The sequence below is a fragment of the Gavia stellata genome, chromosome 22, assembly GCF_030936135.1.
Source record: "Gavia stellata isolate bGavSte3 chromosome 22, bGavSte3.hap2, whole genome shotgun sequence".
Classification (NCBI taxonomy): Eukaryota; Metazoa; Chordata; class Aves; order Gaviiformes; family Gaviidae; genus Gavia; species Gavia stellata.
The window spans coordinates 6,229,875-6,253,304 of NC_082615.1; the positions used below are offsets into that span (position 1 = coordinate 6,229,875).

A 23,430-nucleotide genomic window follows, 5' to 3' on the forward strand; every position below is an offset into this window, starting at 1 on the left:
ATTGGTACAGTGCTCTTGTGCACGCACAGGAGCACTTCTGCTCTTCATCGATGTAGCTCCTTCTTCTTGTTTACCATTCCACTGTCTCTTATCACAACAGGCTTTCAAGGACAGTTAACGGTTTCCTCCGAGCCTTCCCTCTCATCAGAGACTGGGTTGCTCATGGGAATCAGATCGTGTCCCTTGTTACTAAGCCATTCCTCCACACACCACCTCCCTGGGCAGCCTCTTCCAGTGCTTCACCACTCTCTCCGTAAAGGAATTGTCCTAATATCCAGCCTGAACCTCCCTTGGCACAACTTGAGGCCATTTCCTCTTGTCCTGTCGCTAGTCACTTGGGAGAAGAGACCAATTAATGTTTCCAATTAGCTGTTTCCAGCAGTGCCAGCGCACCTTGCTGCTGTGGATGGATTTGCTGAATCTTGCCCCTTTGGAGCAATAGTCGCTAACTCATCTGCTGAGTTCTCCCAGCCTGTGTCTCCTCCGGCCAAGCTGGAAGGGGTGGCTGCCGCGCTTCCCTGGCGCAGGGGATCCGTAACCCCCGCCCCGTGCCTGGCCTCTGGCTGGCACCTTGTGCTTGAACAGGTTTCTGGGTGTCTCGAAAGGAGGACTGTGATTACTCTTTATCAATTAAACACCAAGACAGGGCTTTAAAGCCCAGTGAGGCTGATTATTTGTGCCAAAGCCAGCAGGTACCGCCCGGGGGCAGCGAACCCCCCCGTCCCCCGGTGTCCTCGGGCACCAGGAGCCTCCCGAGGCCCCGTGGGGAAACGGGACAATCCTACCGCCGCTCTCAGCCCTTCCTGCCCGGCGGCGGGGGTGAAGGTGTCCGGGGGGAGCTGTTGCAGCCGTCGGGCACCTCGCACCGCCCGAGCCCCTCCTGCGAGCTGCGGGGGGAGCAGGGCCGCGGCTGCCGGGGGCTGTAGTTCCCGTCCCGGCGGGGACTACATTTCCCATCGCCCCGCGAGAGGAAGGGCAGGCCCGGGCCTTCCCGGGCCGGCGGGAGCCGGGGCCTGCGGCCTCCCCGGGGCGGGCGGGGGGGCTGCTGCGGGCAGGGGCTTGCGGTGCTACAGGTGCGGGACGCTGCGGGTGCGGTGAGCACGAGGACCGGGGGAGATGCTGGGAGTGAGGAGGGCACCGGCTGCCATGGCAACAGGGCGCGGAGGGTGGCCGCCTTGCTGGTCGCAAACCCGGGGGGGTCCCTTCGTCCTGCTCGCACCCCGAGAGGTGCGTGCGCCCCTCCGCTTTGTTTTCTGCCTGGGCCCCGCGGCAGCAGCCGTTCCCCCCCCGCCTGGGTACCCCGGACCCAGAGAGAGGCCGTTTCCTCCCCGCCGTCCCCTCTGGGCCCCCGGGGTGTTTCCCAGGCTTTGGGCGGAGCGGGACCCCCCCCTTGGGCTCTCTGCTCGGGTCAGCGCGCCGGGGGCGGCGCGGGGGGTATTTGCTCCCTCTCCGGGTGTTTTGCAGAGCCGTTCCTTGGTGTGGGTGAGATGCTCCCCATGGGCGCCGCTGCAGAAGCTCAAAACTGTTCTGGGGAACAGGGGGTTGTTTTAAGACTGGGGTTGAGCCTTGTTTAGAGCGGCAGGGAGCCAGCCTGGCAGGCTGGAGAGCAGGAGAGGGATGTCCGTTTAACAGCAGGTCGGGAAATCCTCCTCTCCCCGCAGGTAGGAGGTTGGTGTGGATGTGATCAACGGTGTTAGATCCCCCCCCGCAACGTGGAGGTGGAGATAGGCTGAATCTGTAAACGGGCTCGTTGGAGCAGGGGAAGGCTGGGATCCTGCGATGGTGAGTGCGATACGGTACGAAGGCAGGCCTGGGAAATCCAAATTTGATGCTCCGGCACCTCTGCTCAAAGGCGGGTCTGAGAAATCCAAATTTGATGCTCCAGCACCTCTGCTCAAAGGCGGGTCTGAGAAATCCAAATTTGATGCTCCGGCACCTCTGCTCGAAGGCAGGTCTGAGAAATCCAAATTTGATGCTCCGGCACCTCTGCTCGAAGGCAGAAGTGATCCCAAGGGCTGGAGGCTTCTCCCCAGCTGGCAGTCAGGAGGGGCTGTGCTCACTGGTGTCTCAGAAGTTGTAAATGTCTCCGTGGTTCCCCTGTGTTCCACGTGCCGTTTCCCAAACAGTGTGGGTGGGAGGAGGGCTTCGCTGTTGCTTGTGGGATTCTCTGGAGAAACCTGCCTTTGGCTTTAGTGTTTTGAGAGGGTCCAGATCAGACTTGCTTTGTTTTCTAACGAGGGAATTTGTCTTTCTCCATAGGCTACAAAATCCAACAAAAGTTTAAGAGGTACGTACGCTCCTGTGCTTTCCTTTCGCTGTCCGTAGGTGTTTTGATCTGCTGAGAACGTGTGGGACAGAGGAGGGGGGACACTGGGATCAGGTGGCAGTCCTGGCTACTGAAATGTTTCATGATCCTTGTCTGAAAGATGCAGTTGAGTGCATCGTGTCATTCCTGAACCAGAGATATTCACCTGCCTCGCACATCAAGTGGATTTGCTTATTGGGGTCCTATATTCCTTTCTTGTGGGCTTTCCTAAGTCCAGGGGAGAATATATGCATTTATTTCAGTTCCTCCCCTCACCTACTCCCTAACTGCTTGTTTAGAGGCCTCCTCGAGCCCCTAATACTGAAGCAGTGCTTTTGGGGTTGCCCAGGGGCTCTGAGATACTGCAGGGTGAGAGCTTGCAGATTAAGTGCTGCCTGTGGCCAGTGACTAACTGAATAGAAAGCAGCTGGTTCACTTGATAGAGATTCCATTTCTGACTAAGTGAAGCCAAATCTTTTATCCACAAAATACCGGATCAAGTTCTGGCAGTTGTCTCTAGACCAGCAAGGAAGGCCTTACACTGATGATGCTTGGGACCAAACCTTTATTCTCTGGGGATTTCAAAAGAATAAGCCATATTGAAATGAGGAGCTTTTCTACACCTGCTTGGTGAGCTCACCTGCCTCAACACCTTTAATTTGTCTCATTTCAGGCTCTATTGATGATGTGCTTGGTGACCTCCTGGGATACGATGGTAAAATGAACCTTCTTTGCAGCTGAAAGGGCAGCATCCTCGTACTCTTACTCCCTTCCTGGGAGCAAGAGGTGCTGGTGCAACAGCCATTGATCTCCGAGGGGCTCCAGTTGTGAGGGGGGGTGAAGCAGGGAGCAGAGGGGAGAGCAGGGTTTCCCAGAGTCAGAGGCCATTGAATAGGTTGGACATCGGTTTGGGGAGGCGAGGTGAAGTTTGTCTCTGATTAAAAGCCTCTGTGGTCCATGAGAAGACAGCAAATCCCCCTTTGGAGTGCCTGGGACAGGAATATGCCTGTGTCCATTATCCTAATCTCTCCCTGTCTTGTTTCCAGATGAAATCCCTGTTAAATCTGCCAGAGCTTCCCAGCCAGCCGGGAGCAGCAGTGGGAGAGCCCGGGGCACCAGCTTGCAGGCCAGCAAGAAGTGAGTGCCTTTCAGACACAGCCTCCCCTGCTTTGAGATCTCTCTGTGCTCTCCAAGTCCTTCTGACCTGCCCCATCCTTGGCTTCTCCACCTTGCTCCCTGCCCCGATAATGATTGCCTGGGAAAGTGAGTTACCTGTGATGTTTTTGGGAACTGGGAGCCCAGAGCCTGAAGCTTTCCAGCAAGAGTTGGGTGCCCCCAGCCCTGTACCTCTTCTGTAAATCTCCCTTATAACAGTTGCTTGCCTAAATACAGCAGTCCCAGCACTACCATCTTTTATCCCGGTGCTATTTTAGCCTCATTTTCTGTGTTGTATGATATGGCTACTGCGGTGTGTGCCTGTGTGGTTCCCTCCTCCTTCCACCGCTGCGTCTCCCTGCGCCCTTGCCGAGCTCATGTGTGGTGCTGCTAACGCCTGGGCTTGTGTCACAGGTCCTTTTTAGAGGATGATTTCTTCAGCAAACTCCCTGCAAAGGACATGGAAGCTGCTGAGGTGAGCCCAAATTTTGGGAGAGAGCCTGGGTGTCCTGAGGGCTGGGGCTGAGCCAAGCCAAGCTTGCTCCTGGTGTCACTCCATCCAAGTCAGCAGTGGGATATCAGGGATGAACTGTGATGTTTGGCTGAAGAGGTATCCCCTTTCCAGCATCACTGTGGGGTGAGGAAGACAGGACAGGGGCGTGTGTGGATTGTGGGAGAAGGGCTTCCAGGTGCCCTGGATGAGATGGAGCGAAGTCAGCGGGGCGTGTTGTGCTGCAGCCCAGCCTTCCTGGGTGCGCTTTGGATAAAGGGTCATAGGAAGAACCCTCACGCAAAGCAATGGCCTTGGGTGTTCCTGACACTTCTTCTGAGGCAGCAGGATCTCAGTAAAGGAATCAAGGTGCAGGGGGTTTCCAGTGAGGGGGACACCAGGAGGAGTTGGGCATGTATTCTTCCATTCCACAAAATGAGGAGAACCAGGGGCCAGAGCATGGAAGCAAGGGGTGAGGAGTTTCCAAAGTCTGCTTGTCTCTGATCTCTGCCCTCCTTGGCATGCAGAGATCTAGTGCCTCTGATGCACAAGCTCAGCTGCAGACCCTGAAGGTAAGTGCATAAATATCCTTCATCTCAGCCTCACATGTGCTGCAGCCATGGCCTCCAGCACCAGCCTCCAAAGGGAGAAGCAGCACTGAGGCATTAGCAGCACTCACCCTGCTCCCACCCTTGTCCTCTTGCTTTCCAGGACATGGACGACATGGAAGCTGAACTCCTGGGAATACCGAAACCCAGTTCTGGGCCAGGGAAGACAACTGTGAAAGGTCCTGGGAAATGTAACTCCTCGGGAGGAGCAGTAAAAACCACAGGGAAGCTGCTAGCTCCTGAGGAAGGTAAAAAGGCGATTCTGCTGCTCTTTTCATAGCCTGGTTCCAAATGAGCAGGGGGTATTTTCTTCCAGGATAGGGAACAATAAGTAGATTTGTTCCCTAAAATCCTTTTCCTGGTCCTTTTTGGGGCTGTCCCAGACACAGAGTGTTATTCTGGCCATATGTTCTCCCTTGGGAGATCCCTGGCCCAGCCTCTTGTTGTGGTGTGGTAACATCGCTAACGTCAGCAGCAACAACCGCCACACTGCCACCTCCCACCCGACACCATTTGGCCGTGCCCTGGTGCAGGTCGAAGACCAGGGATCTGCCTGATCTGTGTGGAAGGAGAGCCAGAGGTGTTGCATTTAAGATATGCCGGTCCCCAAACTGTCCTGCTCTTCCCCAGGCCCATTTCTCCTTCTCTACTTGCAAGGATACCCCTCCAGAGAGATTCCCACCCTGTAGGGCTGTGGGGAGACTGTGTATCACAATATGTGCTTTTAGGGGGTGGCCACCAGAAAAGTGACCTTCAGCCAGGGTGGGACAGAGACATCTCTACAGCACCTTTTCTCTGAGAGCTGTGGCCTCTCTTTCTAGGAGAGTCCGTACCTGCGATGGAGAAGTCGCTCTCATCCTCCTCCCCTGCTCCCCGACAGTACAAGAAATTTAACTTTGAAGGTAGGATCTCGCTTCACTTCAGCACATAGTTGCGTGGGGGCAGCTGAGGACTCTGTTCTTGCTCTTTGCCCATAGCTTGCCTCTTCTGTTAACTGAAGGCATCGTTGGTTAATGACATACAAAGTCCTTCACTGCTACGATGCTGGTGCAAACTAATCCCTTAGAGGTGACCAAAGGAAAAGAAAATGACTGCGCAGTGTTTGAGGCCCTCCCCAGGACGGGGCTGGGAGATGAGTCCTGAGGGCATTTGCTTTTTCACCTGTGCTTTGGTTTTTAGTGACTGTCTGTAGCACTTGGAGACCCGTGTATTGGGGAGGGGGGGGATTCTGTCCAAGTTCCAAACAGGGAGACTGGGTTCCTGGCACAGTTGAGATCTGGTTGTCAAAGCCTGTGCTTTAACCAAGTGTTAAAATCACTAATTGACTTTAAGTGATTTAGGTGGGCTTTCTTCTCCCCTTTTCCAACGTGGGCTTTCTTCTCCCCTTTTCCATTGCCTAAACAGTGGCCAAGCATTAAAGCACCCAAATTTTGAGTTATTTTCTTCTAGGAGAAAGAAAATATGGAAAAAATGAACAGAAATGTAGCTATTGAGTGTTTGAAGTTCAGGGATACTCAAGGGTATCCCAGGTCCCTGCAGAATCTGCATGCATTCATGGCTTTGGGCAGATATGATCTCCTATCCCCACGTGCACGTGGTGGGGGATCGTGCTTGGCCTAGCACAGAACTGTTCTTCTAAAGAACATTGGTTTTTTTGTTTTGTTTGTTTTTATTATTATTCTCCTCTCCTGCCCCTATGGGGTAATTCCCAGATTCAGATGATCCTTTGGCAGGGCTTTTATCTGATGAGGAGAAGGATGCTTCTAAGAAGCCAGCTCCGACACGCACTGAAAGCAGCTCTGAGAAAAAAACAGAACTGAGCAAAGAGAAAGGTAAGCAGGGTTGTTCGATGCATCCTCTTTGTATTAAGTGAATCAGCAGCCTCGATTAGCTTATGTGATGTCGAAACATTAAATTGAAAGCCACCTGGTCCCATCTTTTATTAACCAGTATGTTCATTTATAGACCAACTTGGTAACAGGGTTAACTGTGACACAGCTTAGCGAGTGCCTTAATATTTCCAGTGTGCCACACGTTACAGAACTGACCTTTCCTTTCTGGGAATGGAGGCTCAGATCTTACCTTCGATCTCATCCAGCCTGTTTTACACGTTGCCAAATGAGAAAAAGTTTTGTGGGTCAGGATTTGAGTGGCTGAGAGCATCACAGGCCCATGCCAAACCACAGTTGGGGCACCTCTGGGTGGGATCCAGTTGCACTCTGGCTGTGTTACAGGCACTCATCCCTCTTGTTCCTGCAGGAGGGATGCTGATGGCTCTGATAGTCCCCTAAAATCACCTTTCACCCCAATAAATCCACTCTGGACACAAGTAGCAGCTGGTAGGTTAGGGCAAGGACTAAGCTGCACTGGTGGAGTGGGGACTTTGGACGAAGGGGGACAGGAATTACCTGATTGGAAACCTGCAAAGCTAAAAAAGCTCCTGACGTTAGCCAGAGCTGGAAACCCCAGTGTTAGTGACACCCAGCAATGTCCCGTCAGTGGATGCATGGCCACAGACCAGGCAGGAGTGTGTTGCCACTTTGTCGCTTGATGTGAGATTTGGTCACTGAAAAGAGTTATTTAAAAGTGACTTTGTAAATGGTCTTGAGAGGTAAGAGCAGGCAGGGCTGCTTTGATCTCTTGTTAAAAAAAAAAAAAAAAAAAGCCCTGATCAAACCTCCTACCACGTGTGATCCCATCCACAGAGCCACCCCAGACACCCCTGCACACTGTGGTCCCGGTCCGGAGGAGGGAGCAGCTCACATTTGAAGATGATGGTGACGACCTGATGGATGCACTGGGATTTGGCAATGGCCCAAAAGGAGATGAGAAGCAGGGAAAGAAGGCAGAAGAGTAAGGACAATGAAAAGGCAGTGGGAGGAAAGCAGGAGATGGTTTGTGCATTGAGATGGTGCCACCGTGCTGGGTGGGGGATGCTGGAGCTTCTGCCTGAGGGTACCAGAAATGGGCAAGAGCAGCCTTGTTTCACAGAGAAGAGCCAGAGCACCCTGGCAAGGCTGTGTGGCGAGGAACAGCCCTGACTCTTGGAGAAACCCATCTGCCACTGTGTCCCCAACAGAGAGGAGCTCCGACCAGCCCGCTCCAAGCTGGACGAGTTGCTGGGACGAGGCTCTGTGGCCAAAATCCTGGAACAGCCAGGCATGGGAGAGCACAGGGAGTTCAAACTGGATAAGAAGTACCAAAAGCAGCCAGGTGAGCACAGCCAGGGACGCTGGGAAGGTCTGCAGCAGTGACAGCATTGGTTTGGGAGAGTGAGATTGATTTCTAATGCCCTTGCAGGGGAAATACCCTTTCTGTAGTGGTGAGCAGGGCTGCTAATAGGCTGTCATTCAGTGCAGGGGGCAAGGTGGCTAATGCAAAAGTGATGTACTCTGCCCTCAAGGCAGCCTGGGAGCATTTGCACAGTAGCCATAACTCAGTTGCCTTCCGACGTGGGCTGATTCCCAACAAAGACGCTTTTCCCAGCCACACTGAGGAGGCACGTTGCTCGCGGGTTTCCAGGGAAGAGGTTTCCAACTGTGTTTTCCCAGAGGCAGTGATCCCAGTGGGAATTGCAGGGGAGGAGGAGGGCTGGTGTCTTTGCAGCCGGCTGCTCCTCTGGGCGCTGACTCAATGCTGCTTGTCTGAACAGAGAAGGAAGAGGGTTGGGACAAGGAGGATTTTGTCTTTGGAGCTTACCAGCCCACGGTGGCCTCCACGCCCAAGGGCCAGCTGTCGAGAAGGCCGTCAGTGAGGTATGGTGCTCCGTGTGTGTCTGTTGTTCCAGCCACGCTGCCCCTGCCACGGAGCAGGCAGGGTCCCCTCGCAGGCAGGGTCCCTGGGGTCCTCTCACAGGCAGGTATATGACTGCTTCTCCTTGCAACAGGTTTTCAGCCGAGAACAGCAGCGAACCGAAACCAGAACCCCACTCCAAACCTCAGCCAGCCAGGCAGAGCCCTGTGCGGGGCAGGAGGGCTGGAGGCGACTGGCTGGGTTTAAAAGATGAGGATTTTATGGATTCGGAGCCGTCGTCTCCAGTGAAGGCCAGTCCTGCAGTGAGCCACCCCAGCCCTGCCACAGCCGGGCGGCCCAGCCCCGCCAGCCAGCCGCCGGCTGCAGGGGAGGCAGCGGCTAAAGGCGACCCGCTGGAGGAGGAGAACTGGCTGAGCGCTGCCTTGTCTCGCAAGAAAGCCCAAGCACAGGCGAAGGCCCAGGAAAGAAGTGCCAAGCCCTCAGAGGCCCCAGGCGAAGGGCTGGATCCCCGCTCTCCCGTCAGGTAAAGGCACGGTTGATGGCCTCAGCGCTCCCATCTGCTCCACATGTAGCTGCTCCAGCAGGGCCTCTCAGAAACCTTTGGCTCAGGTTTAAGAAATTAATTTTAAGCACTATCTTGTCTCAGGTTGGGGTAATAACGCAGGACTTTCTCCCACTGATCCAGCCTGCAGTCCCATCACACCTCTGGGCTCTCCTTCCAGTTGTGGCCAAGGTTGCACACACTGCCCTGGGTCCCACGAAGCTGTCCTGGATCAGCACACCCCCACAAGCTCTTGCCGTACTCCTTGTTCCTGCCTTCATTCCCCTTCATTCCTCCTAGTTCCAGGCAAACCAGCTCCTCCCGTGGAATTTACACAGACACAGGTTCAGCCTTGTGCCATTCGAATAGGATTCAGAAGTGAATTGCAGATAAACAGCCGTGTGTCATTGCAGATACACAGCCGTGTGTCATGGGCAGGGGTGTGTTAGCTAGGGCTGCTGCTGCCCAGGGAAAGGGGGTGGATGCAGCAAGGAAGAACACCAGTGATGGAGGTTTTGAGGTGTCTTTGCTCCCCTTGCAGCCAAAAGGCTGAATCCTGCCGCAGCTGAGTGGGACAGAGGCTTTCACCTGCAAGGCAGGAGCTGGTGTTAGGGGAAAGGATCTTGTCTTTCATTGCCTCTGCGGCTCTCCCACATAGGATGCTTTTTGCTTGCAGCCAGCCAGCCGCCTCCACAGGAGCACCACAGCAGGCAGCTGCCCTGCAGGACAAGGCAGCGAGCGCAGACAGCTCCAGGTAGGGCCTCCTTTGCCTGTCAGGCATCCTCCACAGGAGAGATGTCCTGCAGAAAGCAGTGTGAGATGGGGGAATGGGGAGGACTGGTAGCCAGCAGTGATCACTTTGGTCTGGGACCTCTGTAACTGGGAGGGAAGGCAGCTCTGAAGGATCCTCGGGCTCTTGCCTCTTTGATCACAGTGGGACAGCCAATCTTTAAACTTAAAGAAATGCCAAGCCAGATAATGTCTGTGTGCCTCTCCCTGAGCTGTGACACTGCTGTGCGTCACTCATGTCTCTGTGCCCATGCAGGCAGCCGGTCCCCTGGCTCAGCACCGCGAAACAAGCCTCAGCTCACCCATCGGAGTCTGTGAAGGGGGATCCCTCCGGAGACGCTAGTGCCCTGGGTGCGTTTCATGTGGTTGTACAGTTTGGGCAGCAGTATGCAGAGAGGGTCCTCCTGCCCTGCAAAAAAAAAAAGAAAAAAAAAAAAGGCAGGAGCCACAGCATCGCCCTTGGCCATGAGAATGCTGCCCAGGCTTTGAGCGGCCGTTGTTGGAGCGAGCTGCCGAGCTGCAGGATCCCACCATCCCCATTCCGTGGTGTGGTGGGGACATAGGGCTGGGGCGCGCTGAGCTCTGCAGTGCTGCCTTTGGGGTTTCAGAGGGCTGCAATGGACTTGCTCTCTCTGAGCAGTGGGTGGGCCTAAGTTCATGCTGTCCCTTCTCTCTTCCCCCTTCTCTCCTGCTGCCCCCACACTCATCCCACTTCGTGCTGTGTACTGGAAACCCCCTCCTGCCCTGGGCTGAGGCTGTGCACCAGTTCAGAAGCCATTGAAAGTGGTTTAGGGGACCCAGCCTCTTCCCTAGGTGATGGAGATGGAGGAGGAGCTGTGCTTTACCCTCAGACTTACTCTGCAGAGCAGAGTCCCACCATTGTGCATGGGGTGGGGTAAGGGTGCAGGGATGGACAAGGCTGTCTGACCCTCCGTCCCCATCACCAGCCGCTGGAGTGGAGCAGGACCCTTCTCGCTCTGCCCAGGAGACCCAGGCCCTCGTCCTTCTGGGAGGGGATGGTTCCCATTACCATGTCTGAATCACCGACTTGTTCAATTTTCAGTCCCCACAGCCTTGTTCGCAGGACAGCAGGAGCCGCAGGGCCCTGCCCCGCTCCCTCAGGTAGGTCTGCTGGTCCCATGTCCCCAGGAGATGTGGGGTCAGGGTGATGATCGCAAGCCCTCCCCTGCCAACTTGCTGGCATCCAACTCTGCCCATGCTTCCTTGGCAGGAGGAAGGACGTGCCCTGCTTTGCATCTCTGGGAGCCCGTGTTCATGGATGCAAAGTGTTTGGAGAGCCCCAAGATGCCATAAGTTGTAAAAATCAGGCCAAAGCACATGTGCTATGGATGCTTTGTAAATCATGTGCATTTAAAACCCTGCACTGCCTGAGCAGCATTTACATAGTTCCCTGGGCATATATATATTATATTAATTAGACAACAGAGACTCCAGTTGATAAAGGACTTTTTCTTCAACTGTTTTTTCCCAGTATAGTGGTGAAGATGCTCTGAGATTGTTTCTAGACAACTGAAGGGGAATTGGAGCCTCTTGGCAGAGAGGGCAGCTCTTGCTTGGTCTTTCAAGCCTCCATTTCTCATCTAGCTGGGCCTCCTCGCCCTGCCCGGGTGGCAGGACACATGCTGTCTCCCAGCACGCTTGTGTCTGGGGTAGGGGCTGCTGAGTGTCACCTGGGGAGAAGGGACCCAGGCCAGCAATGGAGTTGGGCTGGAGAAGGGTAGAGGGGGGGACCCCAGTAGGGTGGGGATAGATTGCCATTCCCAGGTTGGGAGGTGTTCTCCCAAGGGCTTCACCTCTCTGAGAGCATCCCTGTGTCTCTGCAGGTTACTACACCCAGGGCCCATCTCCAGACTGCCCCGCAGCTGCAGGTGAGGCATGTGCCTTCCTTTGGGGGCTGATGGCCACACCACAGAGCCACTGATCCTGAAGGGCCTCGATCTTCTCTCTCCATCCCCATAGGCAGAGCCCCCAGCCCTGGGCTTGCTGCATGAGAGGAGGCTGGGGACTCCCGCAGCCCAGCTCTACGAGGATGCATCAGGCTGTCGGGCAGCGCTTCTCACTGCCCAGGCCCGTGTGGCAGAGCTGGAGAGCCAGGTGAGCCCCATCGCGTGCTGGATGGGGGACCATGGGTGACCCAGGCAGGGGAGAAGAAGCCATGTCTGCTTCAAGTAGCATGAGGGTGACAGGGGAGAAAGGAAAAACCTCCCTGTCCAGAGATGCCTACTGCCACCAAATGCTGCTGTGGGAGCTCTGTTCCCGGGGCGGCACAAGGACCTTCTCCCCACATGCCCGGCAGGTCCGGATGCTGGAGCTGGAACAGACGCAGCACAGACTGTTGCTGGAGAGTCTTGAGCAGCGGCACCAGGAGGACCTGCGTCTCCTCGAGAGCACCCACAGGTACCAGGCTCTCGCCTGTGCTCCCCTCCTCTGTCAGGTCCTTGCTTACAGCCCTGTCCATCTTGCCTGGGGTGGAAGTGCTGGGGTGCTTCCCAAATCCATCCCTGGGGCAGGCAGGCACAGAGCCATGTTGATGTGGACCTGGTGGGGGCAGAAAGCAGCCCTGCAGGTGGGCCAAGGTGGGGGTCCACTCTCACCAACACTGTCCCATGGGTGACAAGGAGGAGGGGGCAGTCCCATTGCCAGCACGTCCCCAACCAGGGCACCACACTGGGCAGTAGTAGGAGCGTTCAGGGCTCAGACTGTGGAGAGTGAAGCACCCTGTGCCTCGGTTTCCCCATGCACACAGCAACACCGATCTGCTCCTAAATCCCCACGTGCGCTTTGGGTGGAGAGTGCCTGGTATTGCCATCAAAGCAACACTTCTTCCTTGCTGTGACCTCTCTGGGCAGGACCCGGGTGAAGGTGGTGGAGGAGACCTACAGGCAGCGGGAGGAGAGGCTGCGGCAGGAGAAGGAGCAGCTGCTGGCTCAGCTGCTGTCACAGAGCCAGGACGCGGAGCAGGCACGGGCAGAGCTGCTGGCGCAGCACCAGCAGCGCCTGGCCACACTGGAGCAGCAGAGCACGCTGGAGCTGGAGCGGCTGCGAAAGCTGCAGAGGTGAGAGCAGCATGAGTGGCACATGTTTGGGGCTACTTCCCCTTTTTTGGCAAAGGAACCAGGGAAGGGGACATGGTGAAAGGAGAAATCAGACTCTAGAATCACTGGGTTGTGAGCAGCTTGGTGGCTTTTGGGATGGGGATTTGCTTTGTAGGTGGACACAGGGAGAGCTGGCTGGAGCCATCATTTCAGAGTGAATGTGTTGTATTTTGAAAGATGCTGAACTCAGTGTTTTATCTTTCCCAAATCCCTTTTATTCAGGTTAGTGAGTCACTGATGTCCACATAGTTTGGGTCAATGAGAAATCATTTTTTGGTAGAGAAGCCACAAATGTGGTCCATCCCAAACGTGGATGCCTGTCAGTGGGATGCCCTATGATAGACCACCATTCCAGCTCAGCTCCTGGGACCTGTTTTTCAACCCCACGACCAAACTTCATCCACGGTGCCCATCATGGGGAGCACCAGTTTGTAACAGCCCCTGATGGGCTCCTTTCCCTATGTCCCATAGGACATCTGTCCAGGAGATGCGCAAAGACCACGAAGAGCAGCTCCAGTGGCTCAAGCGGCTGAAAGACCAGGAGATCGATGCGGTGACCAGCGCCACTTCGCACACCAGGTACCAATGGCCAATGTCATAAGCCCAAATTGGTCCCTGGCCGTGGTGTTCCCTGTCCTACGAGGAACCAGCCTCAGACCATGACAACGAGGGGTCATCTTCTCTCCCACCCGCTGCCTCCAGGGATGCTGAGCTGTTTAATATCTGTCAGTACTCCCCTAAGCAGCAGCTACATCTTCCTACTGGTCTGCTATGACCCAGAGAGGTTCGGGGCAGGGCTGCCCAGCCTTTGGCCCACCACACATCCCCCTCTCCTTCGCGGTGAGATGAAGCGTGTCCCAGAGGGGTGACCCTCCCCTCGCTCCTTTCCGCAGGTCTCTGAATGGCGTCATTGAGCAGATGGAGAAGGTCTCCAGCGACCTGCATGACCTCTCACACAAGGTGGAGGCCATGCACCACATCACCTCCCAGGAGCTGGCCATGGGGGCACGGCAGCAGGACAAGGAGCTCAAGGGTACGTCTGCTATTCCTCTGTGCTGAAACGGCTGCGGGATCCCCACCGAGGCTGGGGACACCCAGAAAACAGGGAGAAAGTTGGGCTCCAAGTCAGCCGGAGGCAGGGAGCCCCCAGGCTGGCAAAGCCCTGCCTGCCTTGGTCACTGGACGTCTCAGGCTCTCCCTCTTATAAATTGATGTCCTGGGGATGTGCAGAAGGTGATGAGCACCAATGCATGCAGCTTTTCCATGAATATGGTGTGGACAAGAGGGGGTTTCCCACCTCATGCTGCTCATGGCCCAGCTGCTGTCTCTCCCCAGTGCTCCAGGACAGGCTGTCGGTGCAGCAGAGGGACATGGAGGAGGAGCGGAGCCGACTCCAGGAGATGATTGCCAAAATGGAGGCCAGGCTGGGCGAGCAGACTCGGCTGCTGGAGCAGGTGAGCCCACACTGAGTCCTCTCCCCGGGTCAGCCCTCTTGTCTGGGTATGGGGCGTATATCTTGCCCACTGGAGGTCCCTGGCCTGGAGCCTGTGAATGGCATCTGTCTCTCCTCTGTGTCCGGACCCAGGAGCGATGGAGGGCAACAGCAGAGCAATCCAAAGTGGAATTGCTGCAGCACTCGCTGGAGGAGCAGCGGCGAGTCATGACCCAGCAGCTCTCCATGGAGCGAGCAGAGCTGGAGAGGGCGAAGGTGAGGTGGGGCGGACATTTCCAGGTGCTTTTCACATGTGCTGTGAATCTGACCGGGGCTGCACTGCGGCGTGTGGTGGAGGAAAGAGCTGGGTGCTGGCTTGCAGCATCCTTCATCTGCCTCCTTAATCCCACACCCAGTTGCACAGTGAATCGCAATCAGACCAACCCTCTGGCACACGAATGCAAGAGGCTGCTGTGTGCGTGCATGATGCATGTTGGTTCTCGAGGAGCATGGGGTCAGAGCTCTCCATGCAGGAGAGGCACCACGGCTTGAACTAGCTTCTAGATGTTGCATGGGATTTAGTGGCAGAGATGGGTTAAAGGAGAAAAATCCTATGGTGAATGGGACTTAGTGCTTTCTCTTTCTCTTGCGGTGCTCTCCAGACCGCTTTGCTGGAGGAGCAGAAGTCGGTGATGCAGAAGTGCTCAGAGGAGCGACGGAAGCTGGCGGCCGAGTGGGCTGAATTTCACACCCAGCAGCAGCTGAGCAAGGAGCGGATGGAGCGTGACATGGACCGAGCCCTGCAGATGGACTCCCGGAGAGAGGTCACCATCATGAGCCTGGCCAAGGTACCGCAGCGGAGCCCCTTCCCAGGGCCTCCAGCACCACCTGGCAGGCTCACGGATGGGTCCTGCCCACAGTTCAGCACTGCCTTCAGGTGTTTAAGACAGAGATGTCACTTGGGGTGGCGAGAATCAGGCTGTTCCAGGAACAGCCTCCACCAGCCTGTTTTAGATGTTGACTGAAGCATCAGTCGCCTCTGTCTCTCCCCTTTGCCCGTGATGAGTTTGGGCAGCCGGACCAGGCACAGCCGCCTCTGTTGTAAGTCTGGTGAGAGAAAACCCCCATGGTGGGTTAAGGAAAACCTCCCTATGCCAGGGGGACAAGTCCAGAGCCAGTTTTGCTCCCCCCTGGGGCTGTCCAGAGGGGATATGTGGTACAGACAGTGTGGCAGAGCTGCATTTTTAAGGGCTGCCAGGCTGGAAAATAAACAGTCGGGCTGGGTATTTCCACTGCTGACAAACTACTGTGCCTTGAGCATGTTTTAGAGCGTGCAGCATGGTGAGGGGCTCCGTCCTTTCTGGGAAAGGAGTGTGGGTGTGTCTGTACAATCCCAGCTCTGCCAGCCCTGGTCCCCAAGTGTGGGTGGATGAGGGCACTGCTTGAGTACCTGGTGGTGTTGCTCTGCACCCCAAACTGGCACACGTGAGGAGCTCAACAGGGGCAGATCTCTCCCATCACTTGGGAAGGCATGAGATAGTGTCCAGGACAGGGCAGGTAATGCATCGTTTTCCCTTGTGCCCATCCTAGGAGCAGGCAGAGCTGAAGATCCGGGGCCGCGAGCTGAATGCCAAGGAGGAGCAGCTGGCGAGGGATAGGGAGCTGCTGGATGAGGCTTGGCAGGAGCTGAGGCTGGAGAAGGAGAAGGTGAAAGGGGCTGCGCTGCGCATCCGGCAGCAGGAGGAGGAGATTAAAAGCATGACCAAGGTAAGTGGAGCATCTGCGCTGCAATCCACTGCTGTACGCAGGCCAGCAGCAAAGCCGGGGTTTCACACCCCTTCCAAAGTTGTGAATCCTAATCCTGACCCCAGAGGGGAATAAGGGGATGCACAAAAGAGCCCCTGCCCCGGGGCAGCAAGCGTCCCTGTCCCCAGCCTCCCCAGCTGCTCTGCCTTGCAGCTCTCATCCCAGAAGTATGACGAAGGGGAGCGAGCCCTGCAGGAGGTATGCAGGATGGAGTCCAAGCATCAGACCAGGCTGCAGGTCATGCAGCAGCACTTGAAGCAGCTGAAGCAGCAGGAGCAGCGTCTGCACCAGGCAAATACCCCCTCGCCTTCCCTGCTCGGCCTGGGGCTGCTGTGCCAAGGGCCTGAACCTTTGCCAACAGCTTCTGTCTCCCTTTCTCCCGGGGACGGGGCAGGAGCGGCTGAGCATGGCTCACCAGAGGAGACAGCTTGAACAGCTATGTCAGGAGCTGCCCAACAGCCCCATGATGCTGCTGACCGCAGACCAGGACCTCAGTGCCCCTATGAAAGGCCTCTCCAGCACACTGTGTAAGGCTTCCTGCATGCTGCTGATGGGAAGGGACATGCTGAGGGGCAGCTGCACTTGTACTCCACTTCTCAGGAGGCCTGGGATGTTCCTGGGGGCTGTTTTAGTTCTCCTGTATACGAGCCTCAGATGTGAGTTGGCCTCCTTGTCCTCTGAAGGAGCTCAGCAGAGCTCTGAGCTGGGGCAGTGCCAGGAAGGGGTAGAGGGAGCAGGAAGGGAGAGGCAGGTGGGTTAAAGCCCATTTGCACTGGGAGGTTGGGGAGGGACCCTGCTGCAGGGACATGCAGGCAGTAAAAAAAAAAAGGGATGCTCTGTTGTCTCCATCTGCAGTTCCTCTAATGGCGGCGGCACCACACAGTCAGGCTTTTGTTCCAGGCTTTCCGCCTCCCGTCAGGGTGCTCCCTCAACACAGCCCAGGGAGTAGCAGGGAAACCCTGGCCATGGCCAGCCCCACCGAGTTCTACACCAAACTGCTGCTGCTGAAGCACAGGGCCCAGCAGGTAAGGCAGTGAGGAGACTGGGGCTGGAAGGGGCTTCGAACTAGCTGGGTGGGAGAAGGGCTGGGTGAAGCCTGATTTGAGCCTGATAGCCACAGGGTGGGGTGTCTCCTAAGATCATTACTGAGCCGCTTGGGCTGGGTGGGCTTGCAGAAGCCATGGGCACCTAGAGGAGTGATACCAGAAGCAAGGACGGGTGGATCGTCACAGCTTGTCTCAGGTTCATCAATAACATCCTTGGCTTGATGGGGTTGCACCTCTCCTCACCCCATCCCTGGGTGGGCGAAGCCAGCTCTGCTGGGCTCTGCCTTTGTGATGTCCCCATCCTCTCCCGTCAGCCCCCTGCTTCCCTGCTGGGTCCTTCCCCAGGCGGGGATGCTCTTTGAGGCTTCCTCTGTGGGTCTCGCTCAGAGTGTGAGATTATGGGCTCTGGGGGGGAGCCCATACACCCCAGAGGCTACCACGGAGGGGTACCTGCCTACTGCTGACTGCATGAAGGAGGATTTGGGATACTTTCCTCGCTCACGAGCGACCTCCTGGACTGTGACCGCATTTCTGTGGCACTCTCTGGTATCCCTCCCTCTCTTCTCAGGACCGCGATTTCTTAGAAGATGAGCAGTTCTTCCTGGAGACCCTGAAGAGAGCATCCTACAACACTTCATCTCTGTCCTACTGAGGAGGTGGCATCCCTACGCACTACCCAAGGGGTGGCTGTGTCTGTCCTCGCAAGAGGCTGCTGTGCCCTCCCCAGGGGGGAGGAGAACAAACAATAAATAATCCCAGTTCTTACTTGAGGAACTGTCCTTCTCTTTAAAACCAATCTTGGAGTGTTCAGAGTGTGAAATCCATCCCCGCGGGCTGTGAAGCCACAGTTTGTCTGGCCTCCACCCCTCAGGGCCAGTGCCCCTGGCCCCCCGGCAGGCACTGCTGGGCGGCAGTTGTCCCGGGCTCCTGGGCACCCAAAGGCGTCAGGCGGGAATCACCGGGGTTTGGCTGAGCTGCAAGGCCGAGCTGACACAGCTCTGCGCTGAGGTTCACCAGCACCCCGAGGATGTTCCACAGCTCACCGGCAGCTCCAGCTTTTCCTTTTTGGGCCTTTTTCTGAAGAAACCTGGCTGGTGTGCTGGGCTTCACCTCCCCTCCCTGCTGCCCCGGGGTGACAGCAGGGCCGCTTCGCTCCCTGCAGCGGGCTCTGCCCTGGGGACAGAGGAGCGATGGCGGAGATGGGGAGGGGTAGCCCGGGGCGAGGGAAGAGGCAGTCCCTCTGGGGCCGGGGGGGACGTTTCTAGTCAGGCCCTGCGTGAGTCAGCCCCGTTGCTATGGCAGCAGGGGCCTTCCAAGCCGGGCCTTGCGCGGCGCAGCCCCTGTCGCTATGGTAACGGGGGCCTTACACTGAGGGAGGCGCGCACCATGGCGGCGCCCTTGCTGAGCGCGGCGCTGTGCGGCGTCCGGGGCGGGCGGGCCTTCGGCACGGCCGGTGAGACAGGGGCCGGCGAGCCCCGGTTCCCCTACGGGTGGGCAGTGGGAGCCGTTTGGGGCCGGAGGGGGGGTGGTACGGGGACGCTCTCGGACGCCTGGGTTCCCCAGGCGTGCCTGGCGGGGGTGGCTCCGGCCCGGGACCGCGCTCCCGCTCTGCCCGGGCTCTCTCGGCCTCGTTCCTTAACGTTTTTCTTCTCCGTATGAAACGGAAACTCTCTCCGCTTCCAGCTGCGCTCTGCAAGCGGGCAGCCCCGCTGGGGCCGATGCCCAACGAGGATATTGACGTCAGCAACTTGGAAGCGCTGGAAAAATACCGCAGTTTCACTCGCTACTTCAAGCTGGCAGAGAAGGAGAGCAGGAAGCCCCGCTGGTGGAAGACGTACCGGCAGCACACCAACCCCCAGCCAGGTACTCATGGAAGGAGCTGCACCGTGCAGGGTTTTGCTGCTGAAGGTCAGGGAAGCTGTTGTTGGGGCCACGGGTTTGCCCCAAAACCCGCGCTGTAAAGAGCCGGTGAGGTGCTTCAGCACGAGGTGGGCCCTTCTCCAATGTAAAAGTTTGCAGAGCACAAATGTTTTCAGGGGAAATGGATAGCAGTCTTCTGGGAGACGGGAGGCTGGCCAGGACCCGCCAAAAGACACGGAGCAGCGTAAAGGAGTGATTCCTTGGAACCCCAGTAGTATCAGAGAAAGCAGACCAGGAACTAGAGCTTTAGACCTGCAGCAAATAATACAGTTTGGCTGCTCCACTGAGCAGCCGCAGAGACCAGACCTGCTCGCCAGCCGGCAAACCTGTGGGTCTGGGGGTGCGATGAGTTGGGGGAGGAGGAGGGAGCAGAAGCGTGGAGGTGCAGAAGGAAGGCAGAGGTGGTAAAATCGAGTCTCTGATCACAGAATCACTAAGGTTGGAAAAGACCTGTAAGTCTTGAGGTTTGCATCTCTTTCATGTGCTCTTAACAATTTTGCAGGGGTTTTGTGTTTGGGTATTTGGGGTATTCACATTTTTCACATGTGATTTTTTCACCCCGCTCTGAAGAGCCAAAGACCAACATCAGCCTGCCACGTGAAAAGCTGCTGCGAGCAAAGGAAATCAAGGAAAGAAAAAAGATTCTGAGGGAGAACCGCCAGAATGCTGAGATGGAAAGAGCAGCGCGACTCCGGACTGGTCTGTGCCCCACCGCCTCCCTCCCTGCCCCGGCTGCTCTGGGTCCCCAGCTGCCTCCTGCAGCGTTTCTCTCTCCTTGCAGTGCTGATCCCCCTCGACGAAGTCAGAGCTGAGTGGGAGAAGACCAGCGGCCCGTTCCACAAGCAGCGTGTGGCAGAGCACTGCGGGATATTTCGTGACTTGTTCAAGGGGGCCACGTTCACCCCCTGGGTCACCTTGAGGGTGGAGTACAGCCAAGAAGACGAGCACCTCGTGCCAGTCTACTGTGGGAACATGGTGACTCCTTCAGAGGTGTGTGAGGAGATCTGGGAACAACCTTGACCCCATGGGAAGGCTCTGTGTTTCTGACAGATGCTTTTGATTGGCATTGTCTGTTCTGGGGGATTTCTTTTAGAAGGGTATCTCCTCTGTGATGAACAAAATATGTTTCTTGGATGTGATAAAGACACATCTTTGCAACAGGATTGTTGTCTGTCAGCAGGCTGATGTTTATTAACGCTGTGGGGGCTCTCCAGGTGGAGCTGGTTTACTCAGTGGCGTGGCCGTGGCTGGACTGTGCTGTGCCCGTGACAAGTTCATATTCTTTGCCTTGGAAATCATGACCTGGTCTTAATAGAACCTGTTGTTCGAGTGATTTACGTTCTCTTTCTGTTGTTCATTTAGGCTTCCAGTCCCCCTGCAGTGTCATATGAGGCAGATAAAGGCTCTCTCTGGACTTTGTTGCTCACAAATCCAGGTGAGTAGCAGATTCTGTAAAAAGAACACGTTTAAACGGGGTTGTTTCACTCTGCTTTTGGTTACCTCCTGTTTCTTTTGGCTGCACAGTCAAAGATGATGTGGTATCTTCTAAGTAGGGATGTTTTACGTATGCAGGAAAGATTGTAGCCTCCCCAAATCCCTAGCAGTTGAGAGATGGGACAGTGACGCAACAGGACATACGTTGCAGCGTAGTGGAAGCGATTCCCTGACTCCCATCTTTTGTTTACCCCCAAACTCCTCTCTCCCTCAGCAGTCTGCCTGGGAGGTAGGTTGGCTGATGCTGTTCACTCTGGGAAACCAAGGCACAGTGAAGCAGCTGACCAAGAAGTCCTTTTAATCTTGGAATTATACGTGTAGAGTTCTCATTTTAATCTCAATCCTATAAGAATAAGTTACTTTTCTGCTGGGAAAGGATTGCTGGGAGGTCTCGAGCTAGCCCCTCTGTTCAAAGTGGGTCTGGGTGTTCTCATTTTGGGATTGATGGAAACACCAGGTTGTCACTATGTCTCCTTTCTCTGTTGCAGATGGACATTTAAGAGACACGGACTCGGAGTACCTCCACTGGCTGGTGTGAGTACTGCACATTAGAGCTATGCACTGCGTGGCTCAGGGAAAGCCCAGGCCGAGAGGGCAGAAACTGCTCCAGCAGAGCTCAGGAATAAGCATTTGCTAAAACAGTTCCATGGCTTTCTCTGGTGCTCCTGCCATTAGCTTCTCTACCCCTGTGTTCTGGGTCCTGCTAAAGATGCAGTAGTTCCAGGTGTTGCTGTTGTTTGGCATTCAAAACACGGGGTGTTATTTTTCTTCCAGTGAAAACAGCCTCTACTTGTCAAACAGGGTATAAGTCACAATAAACGTAGCACAGGGTGATTTGCAATCCTGGGTGAATCTGCTGGTCCCGATGGAGGGAAGTGAATGGATATATAATGAAGTAAATTTCTTTGTGTTCAGGACAAACATCCCAGGCAACGATGTAAAGTCGGGTAAGGAGATCTGCCATTACTTGCCCCCCTTCCCTGCCATGGGAACTGGCTACCATCGGTTCATCTTCCTCCTCTTCAAGCAAGACAGCCCCATAGATTTCAGTGAGGATGTTCGGCCGATGCCATGGTAATTCAGGCTTTCAGTGGGCAGTTTTGCGCTCGCTTGGCTAGGCTCTTAATGCTTGTTACGATGACATGTTTGTTACTGCTGTAGGAGAGCAGTTCCTTTTAATCTGCAGGGTTGTTCAGGGCTGCTTTGAGTTTGTGTGTCACCTGAAGCCACAATCCCAACCCTGCAAGCGTTGCGGAGTCGTGTTGCTTTAAACCAGGCTGTTAAGAAAGTGTTTTTTCCTGCCTGGGGCAGAAATATGCGCAGAGCTGGAGAAGCTGGGAGATTTTTTTTAGTGACTTCCTTTCTACCTCTATTTTATAGACTGGGATGATGTGGGGAAGTAGTTGCCTGCCAGGGTGCTGCAGGAAAAGAGGTTCACCTCAGCTTTTGTGCTTGTGTCTTGTTTCCAGCCATAGCCTCAAGATGCGAACCTTTAACACGTTTGACTTCTATAGAAAGCACGAGGATGCAATGACCCCGGCAGGGCTGGCGTTTTTCCAGTGTCAGTGGGACAGCTCCGTTACTTGGGTCTTCCATCAGCTTCTCAGTAAGAAATGCAGCGTGTGGGATGCTGGAGGGGGCCCGTCTGGGCTGGGACATGGCCCTGCGGGTAACGCGCAGGGTCAGTGGGCAAGCTGTGGCTGTAGGCTCTTGCTTGGTCCTGGCACTTGTCTAGGATCTGTTAACAGCACAGACCGCGTGCTTAGCAAGCCGTCCTCCACCAAACTAACGGCAGTCTGAGGAAACAACCTCTAAAAGGCCATTTTGAACGAACATTTTAAAATTCCACCAAGAGAGCCTTCACCAGGGCATGGTTGACCACATGTGCACATGGGGGCCCTTGCTGGTGAAGGAGAGGGCCTGGGGTTTGGGTCTGAGCCATCTTGCTAACATTCTGTATTGCCCCTTTACAGATATGAGAGAACCTGTGTTTGAATTTGTCCGGCCGCCTGTTTACCATCCTCCACAGTTAAAATTCCCGCGACACCAGCCTCTGAGGTACCTGGACAGATACCGAGACACCGAGGAGCCCACCTACGGCATTTACTAGGGGCTCGGCCTCCTCTCAAGGTGCTCAGGTGTACACTGCGATGCTGGCCAGGCAGATGGGGCTGCCGGCTTCCCTGCATTCACACAGCTGAGCAGGCTGGGAGCTGTCTGCACCTCTGGAGAGAAAAGACAAAGTCTCGACCCCTTGGCTCCCAGTTCCCCTGTGCTGGCAGTGCTGGGAAGCATGCAGCTGGGGGCAACAGGCCTTTGCAGTGCTGGCAGCTGTGTGGTCAAAAGGCTACTTAAAGAGGACATTCATAGATGAAAGCAAATCTATGGCCAGGCTGAAATCTTGCTACTGATTCTGTAGCAGAGGTGATCAGTAAGGGTGGCAGGGTAGAGTCCCTCCAGAGATGCACTGCCTTGCTGCTCTGCAAGGATCACAGTTCTCCTTTTGCCTGTTTATGGAACAAACAGAGCCAGGCCATCCTGGATTTCCTCCTCTTACAGCGCTGCGGTTCAGGACTCTGTCAGCTTTCATTTGTGCTGTCCTCTTAAAGACATGGGTCTGATTAAACACACTCTGAGCGATGCTGGTGGCGCTGCCTTGTTTATTGGGAAGAGCTTGGTATCCCAGCCAGCTGGTGCAGAGCTGGAGAGTTCAGCAGGGTGCCGGGGAGAAGGGCAGCCCTTGCCCTGGCTGAGGTCTCTTTCCCTTCTTAGATGTTGTAGGGCGGGAAGAGTGCAGCTACGCAGATGGTAAACCTGCACCACATTCTCCCAATGGCTAGCCAAGCACGTGGACCTCTGTCTCCTTCCCCTTGCTCCCTGAATGCCACGGACCCGGTGTGGATAGGTGGAGCAAAAGCAGATCTGCAGAGCTGCCGGGGTTGGGGCAGATGCACGGTGGTGGCCTGGCGCTTTGC

General features: G+C 55.7%; 2 protein-coding genes across 2 annotated transcripts; both read left to right on the forward strand.

The window, feature by feature from the left end:
* Positions 1-1,045: 1,045 nt before the first annotated feature.
* Positions 1,046-17,811, forward strand: FBF1 (Fas binding factor 1). The gene is made up of 31 exons (XM_059828020.1): positions 1,046-1,073; positions 1,662-1,782; positions 2,260-2,287; positions 2,979-3,020; positions 3,352-3,442; positions 3,875-3,935; positions 4,478-4,522; positions 4,662-4,806; positions 5,380-5,460; positions 6,271-6,390; positions 7,264-7,411; positions 7,638-7,771; positions 8,211-8,313; positions 8,445-8,834; positions 9,529-9,606; positions 9,898-9,992; positions 10,705-10,763; positions 11,486-11,530; positions 11,622-11,756; positions 11,959-12,059; positions 12,512-12,718; positions 13,229-13,336; positions 13,651-13,790; positions 14,093-14,211; positions 14,343-14,465; positions 14,852-15,037; positions 15,780-15,956; positions 16,149-16,286; positions 16,390-16,522; positions 16,896-17,020; positions 17,610-17,811. The coding sequence occupies exons 2-31, from the start codon at positions 1,780-1,782 to the stop codon at positions 17,691-17,693; spliced, it is 3,444 nt and encodes a 1,147-aa protein (XP_059684003.1). The 5' UTR covers positions 1,046-1,073; positions 1,662-1,779; the 3' UTR covers positions 17,694-17,811.
* A 616-nt stretch (positions 17,812-18,427) lies between these two features.
* On the forward strand, positions 18,428-23,090 carry MRPL38 (mitochondrial ribosomal protein L38). The gene is made up of 9 exons (XM_059828227.1): positions 18,428-18,494; positions 18,725-18,904; positions 19,532-19,660; positions 19,743-19,951; positions 20,324-20,396; positions 20,944-20,989; positions 21,371-21,529; positions 21,925-22,061; positions 22,429-23,090. The coding sequence occupies exons 1-9, from the start codon at positions 18,428-18,430 to the stop codon at positions 22,563-22,565; spliced, it is 1,137 nt and encodes a 378-aa protein (XP_059684210.1). The 3' UTR covers positions 22,566-23,090.
* The last annotated feature ends 340 nt before the right edge of the window (positions 23,091-23,430 follow it).